Below are 14,308 nucleotides of genomic sequence, written 5' to 3' on the forward strand. Positions count from 1 at the left end.
GAAATACGTTTAAATCTTTCTCGCAGCTCCGGGCTGGGTTTGCCCTGCCGCAGAGCTACCTATTTAGATATCTACAAATCAGATATACAGATTGTATCACATAAAATGCAGACTGGAACATCATTGAGAGAGAACCAACCAATATAGAGGCTCATTTTATATTTATGTTTGACACCCACATCAACAAAAACACAAATATCTCTTATGTACAAAAAGTTATTGCTGGACAAATCTGAGAGCACACTGCATATTAAAGGACAATGGGAACTGGAGCTGAAAACAATAGTGGACGATGATGCCTGGGAAAACATGCGCTTAAAATGTCACAAAGGGATTGGAAGCCAGCTATGGAAAGAATTTGACTGGAAAGTCAAAATGAGATTCTTCAGGACCCCGCTGATAGTTTCTGCCTTTAAAAAAGATTATACCAACAAATGCTGGCGAAACTGTGGTATGGTCGGGGACCGTACCCATGTATTCTGGGACTGCCTGAAAATAGAGGCATTTTGGAAAAACATCAAAGAAGAATTTGAGAAAATTTTGGAGAAGGACATCCCCATGGACCCACTATTGTTTTTACTGGAAATATCGCCTGAAGATCTATTTAATACACATCAGTGCCACATACTGCATGCTCTGTTGACGGTTGCAAGAAAAATAATTACTGTTAATTGGATGAAGCCCAACTCTCCCACAATCCACCAGTGGCTAGAAAAGGTCAAACATGTCTATATGATGGAACACATGACTCCCCAGCTACAGTTACCTAATTTTAGAAGAAGATGGGCACCAGTTATTGACTCACTATTGATTCACTTTATGTAGGTGTATCTGTATATGTGTGTGTAGATATATTTGTATGGATGTATGCCTGTATGTATGCACGTGAATGTGGGTATATGGATGTGTATGTGTTTTTATGCGTATCGGAATAGAGGTATTTGTGTGAACGTCCTACTCCTTCAAGGTGCTATTCCAACTAATGTATAGGTGCATATATGTAAGGTGAAGCCCAATCTCAAGGTGGTTCTGGTCTGTTATGTTAATTGCCTACTATTTGAAAAAGGCAACAAAGTTAAAACAAAAAAAAATTGAAAAAATTGAAATTGGCATTTTCCAGTATTTTCTGACATTTTACAGATTAAAAGATTAATCAGTTAATCATGAGACTGAGAATAATTGTCAGTTGCAGTCCTACTTGTTCTCATTGCATGATACTGTATTAAGAGGGTTAGGGTCCTACGTCATACGGCCTCTGATTTTCCAAGATGTCATTTAATGATCACTTCTGGATGCTGTTATTGGTCGTTGTTTACTGATGAGTGATTTTTTTTGTTGTTGTCACCTTAGTGTTGTTGTCCACTAGATGGTGACACAAAACTGAAGCTCAGAAAAGAAATGAAAAGGAACTTTCCACAGCGACACATTTTACTGACACTACCAGCTGCGCAGCCACAGAATAACCACTGTTATGTAGGCCAGTAGTGAGCAGAGTATATTTCATCAGTATGTAGTTTTATTTGTCAGCTTTGTTTACATTACATTAAAATAAAATAAATTAAAAAAAAGCTAGGGTCAATGCTGGGAATATCCAGAAAAATGCAATTAGATGACATTACTTCATAAGCACCACGTGGCCTGATCAGTCTGAAGGAAGGGGCTTGGCTTGTGACGTGGCAGGAAATTTCTTAGCGCGCGCAATTACTACCTCCCTCCTTCCCCCCATTCTTCTCTCTCCCACAGCTGCAAAAACCTCCAGGGCTCTGTGAAAGGCAGATTTTGGACGTGAACCATCCAACAACTTTTGAAGACATCCATCTGTCTGCCCACAGAGGTGAGTACCAGAAGAAGGTCTGTATAGAGCAGGCCCGCTCCAATATTTGACCCACATCACAATTTCCCATTCATACATGTGGAAAGATACAGCCGAAAGTTATTGTCACCATCTCCACTGATTATGTGCTGGATATTCACAGTTGAAATAACGATGACACTCTTTTCCTGTCAGCTGGTTTTTTCTACTTTAACCTTTCAGCTGAGAATATATCTATGTTCCCATTCCCAGTCTGTGCCTTTAGTGACATGCTGGCAGTATCCACAGCAAAGAGGGGGGATTGTAATGACTGAAATGAGAGATCATCTTGGCTGAAAATGCTGGCATACTGTTTGTTACTAAAATAACAAAGTGTTTGACACGTGACACTAAATGTCTCCTGATGAGTTATATTTCACAAATATATGTTATGTTGTATCTTCGTTACTTAGTTCTGTTCTTTTTTTCAAATCACATGATGAACTTACAAGTTTAAGTTTTAAGGTGACTGAGGTCATCATTGTATTTTTGTAATTCAAATTCCTCCAATCTGCACAAAACTTTCATTGTGAGATTTTTCTGACAAACTTCTCCAAATAGCCTGACCCTGACAGAATTACTAAAATGTGGAAGTGATGTCGTTTTAATTCTAAGGCAATGAAACAAACCCTTATATAAGAGGTGTTAAAAAAATCTGCCGTCCACTACATGATATCTTTATAGCACAGAAAGACACAATTTCCAGTAAACGTTTTGTCTCATGAGGAGATAAAGAACATATGGGTGTTTCTAGGGTGGGCGAGCAAATCCCTCTATCTCAGTTAACTTGCACTTTATCATCCAACTGAAACGTCCTCTGTGAGAAGTGGATGACATTTCAGGCCTGATGACACATCAGCAGGTTGCATACACATTTTTGTTGCTGGATTCAGGAAGCATGCTATGCCGCATAGCATCTCCCTGTATGATGTTTAAATATGGAGATGTCTTCTAGATGAAATGTTCTAAAACTCCAAACAATATTTAAAGGATCTGTTTTATGTTGCATGACATTTTACTGTTACGTGTCAGCTCAGCCTTTTCTGTTTGTTTTGGATCAGGCACATGATAACTTGTAAGCATGCACAATGTTTCGAGTCTTAAACACAATCACATGTTGGCAATCTTAAAAAAGCACTTATCTCCTAAGCTAATTACCATCACTGTGACTTCCAGCAGGATGCGAACTGTCAGTGAGTATCCGCCCACGCAGTAACAAAGCCCACCTCATATGACACTCACTTTTTCGCCCCTCCTCTCAACTCGCATACTCCATAATGACATGGTAATTAGTCTCCAGTATGATCACCAGAATCCCTGTTGATTTGATGGGTTCCAGGGATTACCTGCAGCCTTGAGCTGCAGACTGTCTGAAAACTACCGGCAATTCATTTCCATAGTTTATGCTCTTGTGTGTCTTCACACCTTTTCAGTGCAGACACCTGGTGAGTGGATCCCTACAGTGTCTTTGTAACTGTGATACTACCTGTAACTGGTTGAACAAAGGGTTAAGTATGGGTGTTCCCATTTCCCGCTTACTCCCTCCCAGCCTCTAATCTCTCTCACTCTCTCCTCTCTTCACTACCAAGGAGCTTTGGAGAGACTCCTAAGAGCAGAGCTATATATAAACATTGGCATTAGAAAACTGAGTGAATTTGCACAAGGACTTATTATTTCAATATCCAGAAAAGACAACTAGGCGTGACCACCAGGGTAAGTTGCACAAAATTGTGTGTGTGTCTTTCCTTGAGTTTTAGAGGTTGAGGAACAGAAGGGAAGGGCTAACTGTCAATAGTGAGCTGGTCTTGCGTCAGACAAGAGCCATGTGGTGTGCATAGTAAGGCTACACTAATATCTATTGTGTTGTACTTAACATGTGTTGTTCATTGGCAGGATTATTATATAGATTATCTAATGTATTGTTTAAAGAGATTTTCTAATTACGATACATTGAACACATTGTAAACAGCACCAGGGTAGGTTGTTGGGAAAAATGGGTGTATAAACTGATGGAAAGTTCAGGAGCACTTTTGGTTTTTATTACTTTTTTCCACTCTTTTTTACTGTTTCCACTGTCTAAAAGCTACCCTCGTGGCCAATGAAATATCTAACATGGAGCAAGTTTCTAGTTAACCAGGTTTGTGTAGTTTCTTCAGCTCCCCCTATTAAATTGCAAATGACACCCAATTGGAAAGTCTGCCTTTTACAATGTAAGGGAGGTGATTCATCCATAGAAACTGGCTTTTTATGAAAGTTAGATTACAAAATATTCCTGAAATTTAGTCTATGCTTTGTTGGCTGTGTGTGTGTTGGCCGTGGACCATGGGAAAGTCATCGGGTATGTAGCTAAAGAAAGTTACTCTAACCAAACTTGACCTGAGGCCAGTATGCAGGGAAAGGGCTACTCTGTACTTAGACTAAATAGCACCATTTACACAGGAACCCTTTGTTTGTCTCTGTGGCTCACTGCTATCAAGCACCAGATTGTATGGATTGTTGTACTTCAACAGGCCCGCTCAGTGATGAGCGTAGGAATATACAAAAAGTCTGGTTTTGTGTAAAACCCTTAAGGAATGGCACAACAATGGGGTGTAAGTGTGTCCTTAGGGGTCAGATGTGAAAATCCTGAGGGAAGTCTGACCCACAGAGAGGGGAAGTATCCCATGACCCCATGGCAGCAGCACAGACCTACGCTCATTCCCAGAGCCTGTCCATGCCAGCTTTGTGTGGCCCACGGCAGATTAGAGCAACATAAGTCCTCTGACAACATTTGTTATTTAAAGCCCTTCATGTCACACAAGCTTTAAATGGACTTAGATCCAAAAGCAAAATTGTACATTTGTTTTGCAGGATTTTTATGTTGTGAACTATCACTGTTTGTTTTTTTTTATCCTCATATCTGAGGTATGGGGCAGAACTCCAAAATAAAGCAGTGGCAAAGGATTTTTGCAATGCCAAAAGAAAAAAACATCATAAATGCAAGATTCTTGTTGTATTTGGCAAGTGAGACAAATTACAGTGGTGTGTCTCAAGACTTTATAAATAGGTCTGCCCTTTTGAGGCCACATAGCATTTTCTGTTTGTATTGCACTAGTCATATTCACTGTTTCATGAGTGCTGTGGCTTCCCTCTGTGGAAGTACAAATAACTAGTATGTTTACCTTTAAACAGCTCAGGGTATTTAAACACCTTGCCAGTCTGCCATAGTTACCTTAATCTATATTTATTGTACTGGAGACCACAGCCAATGACATCTCATAAAAGTATTACAACATATTACATTACAACACAGCTCCTTGGAAGAGCCACTCTGAGATCTTGTCCCACTTGAGACAAGTTAAGACACGATTTCTGCAAAAGTGATGAATACAGAAGCAATGTATAACAGCTAATGACACATGCTGAGGTCAGCCTGCTTGCTGTTTTTTTTTTCACAAATAATGGAAAGTTGGCAAGACCTCTGCCTGAGGGGGGCTGGAAAACCAACCCCAGCTGACATCAAACCTTTGCAGTGCATAAATAATGGACACATTTGCAGGGGACTTTGGTAAGCGAGTAATTTACAAACTAAACAGTTGTTGTCTCCTTTCTCCCAGAGGAATTTGAGGAGGATTCTTTCATCGCAGCAAAAGTAGATCTTTAAAGTCTCTCAAGTCACAACCCCAGCAACCAGGATGGAGCTTCAGAAGATGAATGGACATAGCAGGGATGAGGGGTAAGACTCACAAATTACGCATAATGAATGATATGTACATCATATCACAGTAAAGGAGTTGTACATTAATGTTTTCCTCTGTTATAGGTTTGATGGGCTGGATGCCTTGGCTGAACACGAGGAGTTTCTCCCACATAAAACTGGTGGCAAGAAAGAAATCCACTTCACAGATGTGAGTGATTTTCCTCACTTTGTTGTATTGCTGTGGTAAAGTCAGATACAGTAAATACTACTGATGCTGTTCATGTGATCTTTGTTCATGAATCGATTTGTGTTACATCTCTTTCTGCAGTTCGAGGGAAAGACTTCATTCGGCATGTCCATCTTTAACCTCAGTAACGCCATAATGGGCAGTGGAATTCTGGGACTGGCTTTTGCAATGTCCAACACTGGGATCATTCTGTTTTTGTGAGTATGCAAGCCAAACACGCAGTCCCTATGTGCCTGACTGTATTTGTCAATGTGTGTGTGTGTGTTTGCGTATGCATCTACCCAAGTAGATGCATGAACTTGCTCACAGCACTTGTCCTTTGAGTTGTAATATTGTCCCCTCTTTTGCAAAGAGGACACACTATATTCAGTATATTTAGTATTCGGGGAAAGCCAAATGTGCGCACTCCTTGCGGTTGTGAGGATAAAGCAGGGCTGTTTGGCGTGTGTGTTTGAGTTTATGAGTTGTGGACCGACCCAGTGGAGATGTTTGCAAAATGAAGTCATTTCGGCCATTTCTTAAGCTTTTCTCCACTACTTTTTTTATCTCTTATTTTAAGATGGCTTTTGCATAGCTCATTTCTATATTTATGTATGTTTTTTTTCTTTTAGTGTGAATTTAACTTATTAATATATTTTACTCTGTTCTATAATTGTTTTCCGTTGCTTGTGTGCTGCTTCCTCACTCTGTAAAGCTTTGCGCCTCTTGCTTGAAAAGTGCCCTATAAACAGATCAATAATCATTATTTGGGGTTAGAATGTTGATTTAAGGTTAGAATCAGAATTAGGATGAGGTTAAAGTTTGTGTTAGCAGTTACAGTTTGGATACAGTCAATACAGGGTCCTTATAAGGCTAGAAGTACGACCACAGCGGTGTGTGTATCATCTGTCTGACTGTCAGTGTGGTGTTTGTGTAAGGACAGGTATGTGTGGTGGCAGGGGAATGAGCTCTGTGCTGGAATATGTGCGTGTCTCCGTCTGTCTGTACCTGCGTGAGCCGCAGGTGTAAAACTGTACACACAACCGCTACTGTACAAAGCCTGATCTGTCACAATGTACATTAGAGCTCATACACACGCAGCTTCTCTAAATCAGATTTGAGCAGTTAAATATAGACACTAGTGATCAGATCCAAGACTTGCCTGCTTGGATCAGTCCTGTGCTATGTGGCGGAGGGGAGGAGGCGGAGAGTGGCTGGAGAGAGCCAGTTTCTCAAAGCCAGACTCTCTCTTGTGTGGGTGGAAAAAACAACAATGATGACAATCATGAATTGCTTATTCACAGAAATTATTTTCTGAGGTAGTTTCTAAAGAACAATTATATTTCTCTTTCTTTCTTTATTTAGTTTTCGGTCACAGTTTAGACTCTAGTCAGAATGATGTCCAAACTTGTGAGACCCTTTCTGTCAGGTCATTTTCAGACATGACTTACAAGATATCTCTGTTCGTTCTTGTGTCTTTCAGAATCCTGTTGGTGTTCATTGCCATTCTGTCTGCATATTCGATTCACCTCCTGCTGAAAAGTGCTGGAGTTGTAGGTGAGGCATGGCTGGTCTCATTTAGCATAAGTAGCCACAGAGGCAATTCTGCATCCCTAACTTATCGCACGCATGTATAATGTTTGTGTTTTCAGGGATCCGGGCTTATGAGCAGCTTGGGAATCGGGCTTTCGGCAACCCAGGAAAAATGCTGGCTGCCTGTGTTATTACAATACACAACATTGGAGGTATTTTCATGCCATTTTCACCTCTTATTTTTATATTTATATCTGATATCTGTCAGTGAAAGCATGTGTATTTCATCAGATAAGATTAAACATGCGTAAGTAACACAACCTAAAATAGTTTTCACTTCCTTTTAGCGATGTCCAGCTATCTCTTCATCATCAAGTCTGAGCTCCCACTGGTTATTCAGGCTTTCCTCGATGACCAAGAAAGCAAAGGGTGAGCGTTCAAGTGTTATTCTGATTTTATGCATAGTTTGGTAGTTTCTGTTTTTAGTTTTGTGGAGTGCTAATTTTTTTTTTTTTATCTGTTTGTCTGACTGTTTCTTAGAGAGTGGTTCTTGAATGGAAACGTCTTGATCATCATTGTTAGCGCTTTCATCATCCTTCCTCTAGCACTCATGAAACAACTTGGTATGTTTTTCATCCTGTCATCACATTTTCTTTTTATAAAAATTCCCCCTACTCTCTCATGTAGACATCATGTCTTCACTACCTGTTTTTGTTGCGTTCACTGTCCTGTCCTGAAATTAAAGTATCATCACTCCCAGAATCTGTCTTCTGTCTGTGCCCATAAATCATTTTGCAACATCTTGTTATCATTGCAATCCAGGTTACCTGGGCTACACAAGTGGCTTCTCCCTCTCTTGCATGGTGTTCTTCCTCATTTCGGTGAGTCAGCAAAGAACCAGCAAACATACATGCAATATGACCAACTGTTCCTCCATAAAATAATTATCTTTGATTAACCAATAGATGTGACTCCACAGGTTATCTACAAGAAATTCAACACCTTGTGTCCGCTCGAAGACACTACACATCATAACAGTACTCCTCATGCTGACCACCACGCTGCCATTAATGTGACAGAGGACTTCTGTGAGGCCAAGCTATTTACCATCAACTCGCAGGTTAGAGGAAAAACATTTTCACATTACCTGCTTCTAGTTTCCTATTTCTTTGTTAGCACGGCAGATTTACTGCCTCATGTCCTGTACTAGAGCTTGCTGTGTCAACAGCAGTGTTGGTTATAAAATAAACATTTGATCTCATATTACTCACTGACCTTCGGTGTGTTTGGCTTTCAGACTGCATACACCATCCCAATTCTGGCCTTTGCTTTTGTCTGCCACCCAGAGGTGCTACCAATCTACACTGAACTACGAGAGTAAGTCAGGATGCCATCTATATCAAGAAATTCAAATGTGTTTTTTGAATTGGCAGAAATAAAGTTCATGTCATTTTCTGCATGCTTTTACCCACAGTCCCACCAAGAAACGTATGCAGGGTGTTGCCAACATCTCCATCTTGGCCATGTTTGTCATGTACCTGCTGACTGCTCTTTTTGGTTACCTCACTTTTTACGGTACGATACTTTTTACCCCTGAAACTCAAAGGTCGCTTTGTTCTGAGGTTGTGAATGTCAAGATCTCAAATGAATGACCCACTTGTGCCCAGAGCCCATATGCATTTTTCAATGCTGTGAATGAGGGACTGGAACATGTGAAACACTGTATGTTGAGGGCTGTCTGCTTCTGCTGTGGGTAGGTGCTGTGGAGTCGGAGCTGTTACACACATACAGTCGCGTGGGCTCCCGGGATGTCCTGATTCTCTGTGTGCGTCTGGCCGTGCTGGTGGCCGTCACTCTGACCGTCCCTGTGGTTCTTTTCCCGGTAAGATATCCATCATGCTAGTTCGGTGAGAAATTTTAAATCAACCCTTATTTTACAAAGTTCTCAAAAGGAAAGGCCTGACCTAAGTGAATGTCTCTAAAAGATGAACTGTAGTTATCATAATTATGTTTATTAACAATAAATAAATGCAATTTGTAAGCCATTGTGGATGCTGTGTAACAAAATGCTACTAATGTAGCATCAACACCACATAACTGATGCTGCCAAAGGGATCTATGCATGGATAGAGTTGCAATAGAGTCACGGTCTATCAGCACTGAAAATGCCTCAGAATTTGAGAGCAAAACTTTCCCAACCAGCTGTTTCTGTTTCAGTAGTGTGTTGACTGTATGGAGCCTTTTCAGCATTTGCCTTCAGACTTCACAATGTTCTATAGATGCTAAAAGGGAGTTAGCTTTTCAAGAAAACATCAGTTTTTAAAATGAGTGGAAACCATCCACAAACACATATTGCAGTAATAAACCTTTTACAGATTACAGAAATAGTCTGACTTTTTGGGAAATATGCTTTTTCAGCTATTGCAGACAGACAGATACTACTTGTTCTGTATACTATAGATACAGAAGATTGATACTGCTCTCATGTCAGTTACCTTAGTTTAGCATACAGACTGGAACCAGACGGAAACAGTTAGCCTAGCTCTGTCCAAAGGTTAAAAGATCCATCTACCAGCACATCTAAAGTTTACTAATTAACACATTATATTTTGTTTGTCTAATTTGTGCAAAAACCAAAGTTTAAAAACAACAAGTTCTGGTTTTACAAGGGGGTTAAGGGGGCTGGGAGCAGGTGCTGTAGGCTCTGGACAGAGCCAAGCTAGCTGTTTCTAGTTAAAATTAGCTTAAAATAAGCTAAGATAAGTTAAGCTAACCTAAGCTAACTCTGGCTCCAGCTTCATAAGATTAGATAGATTAGATTCAACTTTATTGTCATTGCACAGAGTACACGTACTAAAACAACGAAATGCAGTTAGTATCTAACCAGAAGTGCAAAAGAGCAGTTAAAGTGCAAGTGTGTGCTGTACAGGTATGTAAAGTGAGGGTGTGCATAAGTAAAGTGGAGATGTGCATATGTAGGGTACAATAAATTACACTGTGAATTACAATGAATTACAATGATGGGGTAGCGAATTACAATGATGAGGTAGCGGGAATAAATACAGTGAGTGCTAGACAATGAGTAGAGACGGTTCAGAACAGTTCAGTGCAAGGTTAGGTGGCTGAGGGGGTTGGTGTGGCAGTCACAGTCTCTGGGTTGTGTGTGTGTGGGGGGGACACCGGGGTTGTGAGTTCAGCAGGGTGACCGCTGCAGGGAAGAAGCTTTTCCTGAACCTGCTGGTCCTGGAGCGGAGAACCCTGTAGCGTTTCCCTGAGGGGAGGAGGGAAAACAGTCTGTGGCTGGGGTGAGAGCTGTCCCTCACGATGCTGCGCGCCTTCCGCAGACACCTCTTGCTCTGGACAGCCTCGATAGAGGGGAGGGGAGAACCGGTGATGCGTTGGGCGGTTTTCACCACCCTCTGGAGTGACTTCTGGTCCGCGATAGAGCAGCTACCATACCACACCGAGATGCAGTTGGTGAGGATGCTCTCGATGGTGCAGCGGTAGAAGTTCACCAGGATCTGAGGTGACAGGTGGGCCTTCTTGAGTCTCCTCAGGAAGAAGAGACGCTGGTGAGCCTTCTTGACCAGGGTTGAGGTGTTGAGAGACCAGGAGAGGTCCTCGGAGATGTGGACACCCAGGAACTTGAACTGGTGACACGCTCAACCTCCGTCTCGTTGATGAGCAGGGGGGCGGGTGTGTCACTCCTCTTCCAGAAGTCCACAATGAGTTCTTTGGTCTTCTTGATGTTGAGGGCCAGGTTGTTGTCGGCGCACCACTCTGCCAGATGCTGGACCTCTTCTCTGTACGCTGACTCATCGTTGTTTCTGATGAGGCCAATCACCGTTGTGTCGTCTGCAAACTTGACGATGGAGTTGGAACCATGTACAGGTGTGCAGTCGTAGGTGAAGAGGGAGTAGAGGAGAGGACTCAGCACGCAGCCTTGAGGGACGCCGGTGTTCAGGGTGAGGGTAGAGGAGGTGTGGTTTCCTAGCCTAACAGACTGGGGTCTGTTGGTCAAGAAGTCCAGTATCCAGTTACAGAGGGAAGCGTTGATACCCAGGTCGCTGAGTTTGGTGATCAGCTTGGAGGGGATTATGGTGTTGAATGCTGAACTGAAGTCTATGAACAGCATTCTCACATAAGTGTTGTTATTGTCCAGGTGAGAGAGGGCGGAGTGTAGTGCCATGGAGATGGCATCTTCCGTACTCCTATTCTGGCGGTAGGCGAATTGGAGGGGGTCCAGGGTGGGTGGTAGGAGGGTTTTAAGGTGAGCCAGGACCAGCCGCTCTAAGCACTTCATGATGGTGGGGGTGAGTGCAACAGGGCGGAAGTCGTTGAGGCTCTCAGCCTTGGAGTGTTTGGGCACTGGCACGATGGAGGTGGTTTTGAAGCATGTGGGGACAGCTGCTTGGTCCAGGGACAGGTTGAAGATGTCGGTCAGGACCTCAGCTAGCTGCCCTGCACAAGCCCTGAGCACGCGTCCAGGGATGCCATCAGGTCCGGCAGCCTTACGTGCATTGACCTTGCTCAGTGCAGCGTACACATCGGTGGGGAAACCAACAGATATGACAGGGGTATCCATGTTGTCGCGTTACTCCTCCAGAGGAAGCAAATAAGTGTATTTCCCAAACTGTTGAACTATTCCTTTAATATTGTGTTACTGTGCCGAGAGAAGAAAGCTGCTGCTGAACGTCCCTCTCTTTTAACTCATCGCAGCAAATGTTTTGCCTTTCACCGGTGATGGATAATACCTGCTGAAAATGTCCGCTAGTTGGGCTGGAGTCAAGCTAATGAGTTTATCTTATAAAAACACACCTGATCAACAGTTTCTAAACAGCAGTTTTATAAGACTGTTACCTGCAGTGGTAGATCTACCTTTACCTTTATATAATTTTGTTTATCAAACCTGATGGTTATTGTCTTATTTGTAAAGAAAAACAATATTCTCTCTTTCTTCCTTTACTTCTTCCTTCCCTCTATAGATCCGCAGGGCTTTGCTCCAGATCCTGTTCCCTGACAAGCCTTTCCATTGGGCCCGACACATTGCCATTGCATTTTGTCTCATCTTCGTGGTCAACCTACTTGTTATCTTCGTGCCCTCCATCCGCGACATCTTTGGCATCATCGGTATGTTTACACAAGAAGAAAGTTTTCAGATTTTGTATCGTCAGCTACATCATCTGTAAACTCTGTTATCACTTCCCATGTACAGCCTTAAATAAACTCACTTCGTCTCTATTCTCCACCTTCCTCTGCAGGAGCCACATCTGCCCCAAGCCTCATCTTTATCCTACCGGGAATCTTCTACGTCCGGATTGTTCCTGAAGAACAGGAGCCTTTTCTGTCCAGACCCAAGATTCAGGTACAAGTTGATTCCTTCAGCTATTAAGGATACTTTAAATTCCTCTTAGTCATCCATTGTTTCATTGTATTTTTGAATGTGTTGTTGACACAGATGTTGTTTTTATTTCCTTCCACTCCTGTAGGCCGCATGCTTTGCTGGACTGGGATTCGTCTTCATGATCATGAGTTTGTCATTTATCATCATTGACTGGTCGACCGGAGAGTCCCGAAGCGTCGGTGGGCACTAGTTGCCGTGACTGAACACAGATACCATGAAAAGAATGCCAACCAAAGCTCCCTGTCATTAAATTACCCCTTATCTGCCGAGTTCTCATCCAAAGCAGTAAAGCTTGGCTGCACAAGACGAAGGATATGCGAAGGACCTTCGCCTACAACCAAAAGAAAAAAAAAAAAAGAAAAAAAAAGAAAAGATGAATGCGTTTTGAGAAGTGATGGGGCAGACAAAAGGTCCTGTAACGGAGGAGGAAACACAGATGTGTGAGAACACAAAGCAATGTGTTCTGACTGGATAAAACCTGTGTCACAGGTCGCAGTACGGATGTTTTATTGGAGGCATGTGTAAGAAATGCAAAAGAGAGGAAAGGAGTAACAGCTTTAAGGATGAATGGGAACAACATGAGTCAAATGGAAATCCCATTTTAGAGTATGGATGTGTAGCGTTCCCTGGAACAGCTCAGTCACTGCCAAAATCCTTCCAATCTACTTCCCTACCATCTCAGAGTTTACACAGCAGAAATTTGATAAGGCAGGTTCTTGCCTTTTCCCAGGAGTTTGCTTTCTATCAAACACAAAGAAGACATTTTAGTTCGTTCATTGAACAGTTGCTATTTCATTCCACATTTAAATCCAAATTTCAAATCTCAAAACTCAATGTGAGCTCAATGTGACCAGCCAGGGTTAGTCTTCATTCCACGCTTACCATTCCAATGTATCAAACTACAATTTTCACTGACTTGTTTATGGAGCTTAATTAATGTGTTTAATGTGATATTTTGTTAATATATTCTGACACTTGACTATTATAAAGGTTATCATCTTCAAAGCTGAGTCCGGGATGACCTTTCGTAAGGGATCCAAAAGGAGACAGTGCAGTTTGTGGGGTTTTTGCTGCTATTCATGAAGGTCAGACAGCCAGTTACCGACAATCACGTTCCCAGAAAGAAACAGAGAGGTGGTTTGTCCAGTTTTTAAGTTTCTGTGTCCCTGAAAACATCCATAGCTACAAACCAAAGAATATATTTATTGTGTCACATTAAGATGGGATGTAACCCACTATTTTTTTTTTTTTTTACCATGTTCGGCAAAGGCCAGTTACAAATTGCTCATATGAAAATCCAGTGTTACAAATGCTGCGTCTCTTTTAGCACTCCCAGAAACTGTTCAGTGTGGTGAATAATGACCTATGAATTCAAGTTAAAATGAATGGATACTTTTTTTCCTTTTTTTTTGTCTTTAAATTTGCTGTTCATCCTGTACATTTTTAAATTAACTTGAATGTTGTTACCTGTCAATAAAATATGTCTTTCATTTGTACATATGTATTGAGTTGCTTTTTAGTCTGCATAAGAAGTCATCTCAGTACTCACAGTGCACTGCCTCCCTCTGAAAATGGAAGTAACACATTCATTTGTGCTCTGCATCTGAGAGAAAG

At 41.8% G+C, this 14,308-nt stretch overlaps 2 protein-coding genes across 4 annotated transcripts in view; one reads left to right on the forward strand and one right to left on the reverse strand.

The window, feature by feature from the left end:
* Nucleotides 1-14,308, reverse strand: part of zgc:162200 (uncharacterized protein LOC558638 homolog) — a 39,864-nt gene that overhangs the window by 22,499 nt on the left and 3,057 nt on the right. For both annotated transcript variants that reach the window (XM_056384926.1, XM_056384927.1), the window contains exon 2: nt 14,244-14,297. The gene's annotated coding sequence lies outside the window, so the exon portion shown is untranslated. The remainder of the gene's footprint in view (nt 1-14,243; nt 14,298-14,308) is intronic.
* LOC130174746 (sodium-coupled neutral amino acid transporter 3-like) lies at nt 1,686-14,190 on the forward strand. 2 transcript variants are annotated; one of them, XM_056384934.1, is made up of 16 exons: nt 1,686-1,834; nt 5,449-5,567; nt 5,655-5,739; nt 5,860-5,975; nt 7,241-7,314; nt 7,410-7,502; nt 7,638-7,719; nt 7,831-7,913; nt 8,113-8,171; nt 8,270-8,410; nt 8,588-8,667; nt 8,765-8,865; nt 9,048-9,172; nt 12,276-12,420; nt 12,552-12,655; nt 12,780-14,190. In XM_056384934.1, exons 2-16 carry the CDS (start codon nt 5,527-5,529, stop codon nt 12,882-12,884), a joined length of 1,434 nt encoding a protein of 477 aa, XP_056240909.1. In that variant the 5' UTR covers nt 1,686-1,834; nt 5,449-5,526; the 3' UTR covers nt 12,885-14,190. The 2 variants fall into 2 exon arrangements, with proteins under 2 accessions (XP_056240909.1, XP_056240906.1); XM_056384931.1 differs by lacking the exon at nt 1,686-1,834 and adding an exon at nt 3,410-3,565.

Source organism: Seriola aureovittata, chromosome 9 (genome assembly GCF_021018895.1).
Source record: "Seriola aureovittata isolate HTS-2021-v1 ecotype China chromosome 9, ASM2101889v1, whole genome shotgun sequence".
In the NCBI taxonomy this organism is placed as follows: domain Eukaryota; kingdom Metazoa; phylum Chordata; class Actinopteri; order Carangiformes; family Carangidae; genus Seriola; species Seriola aureovittata.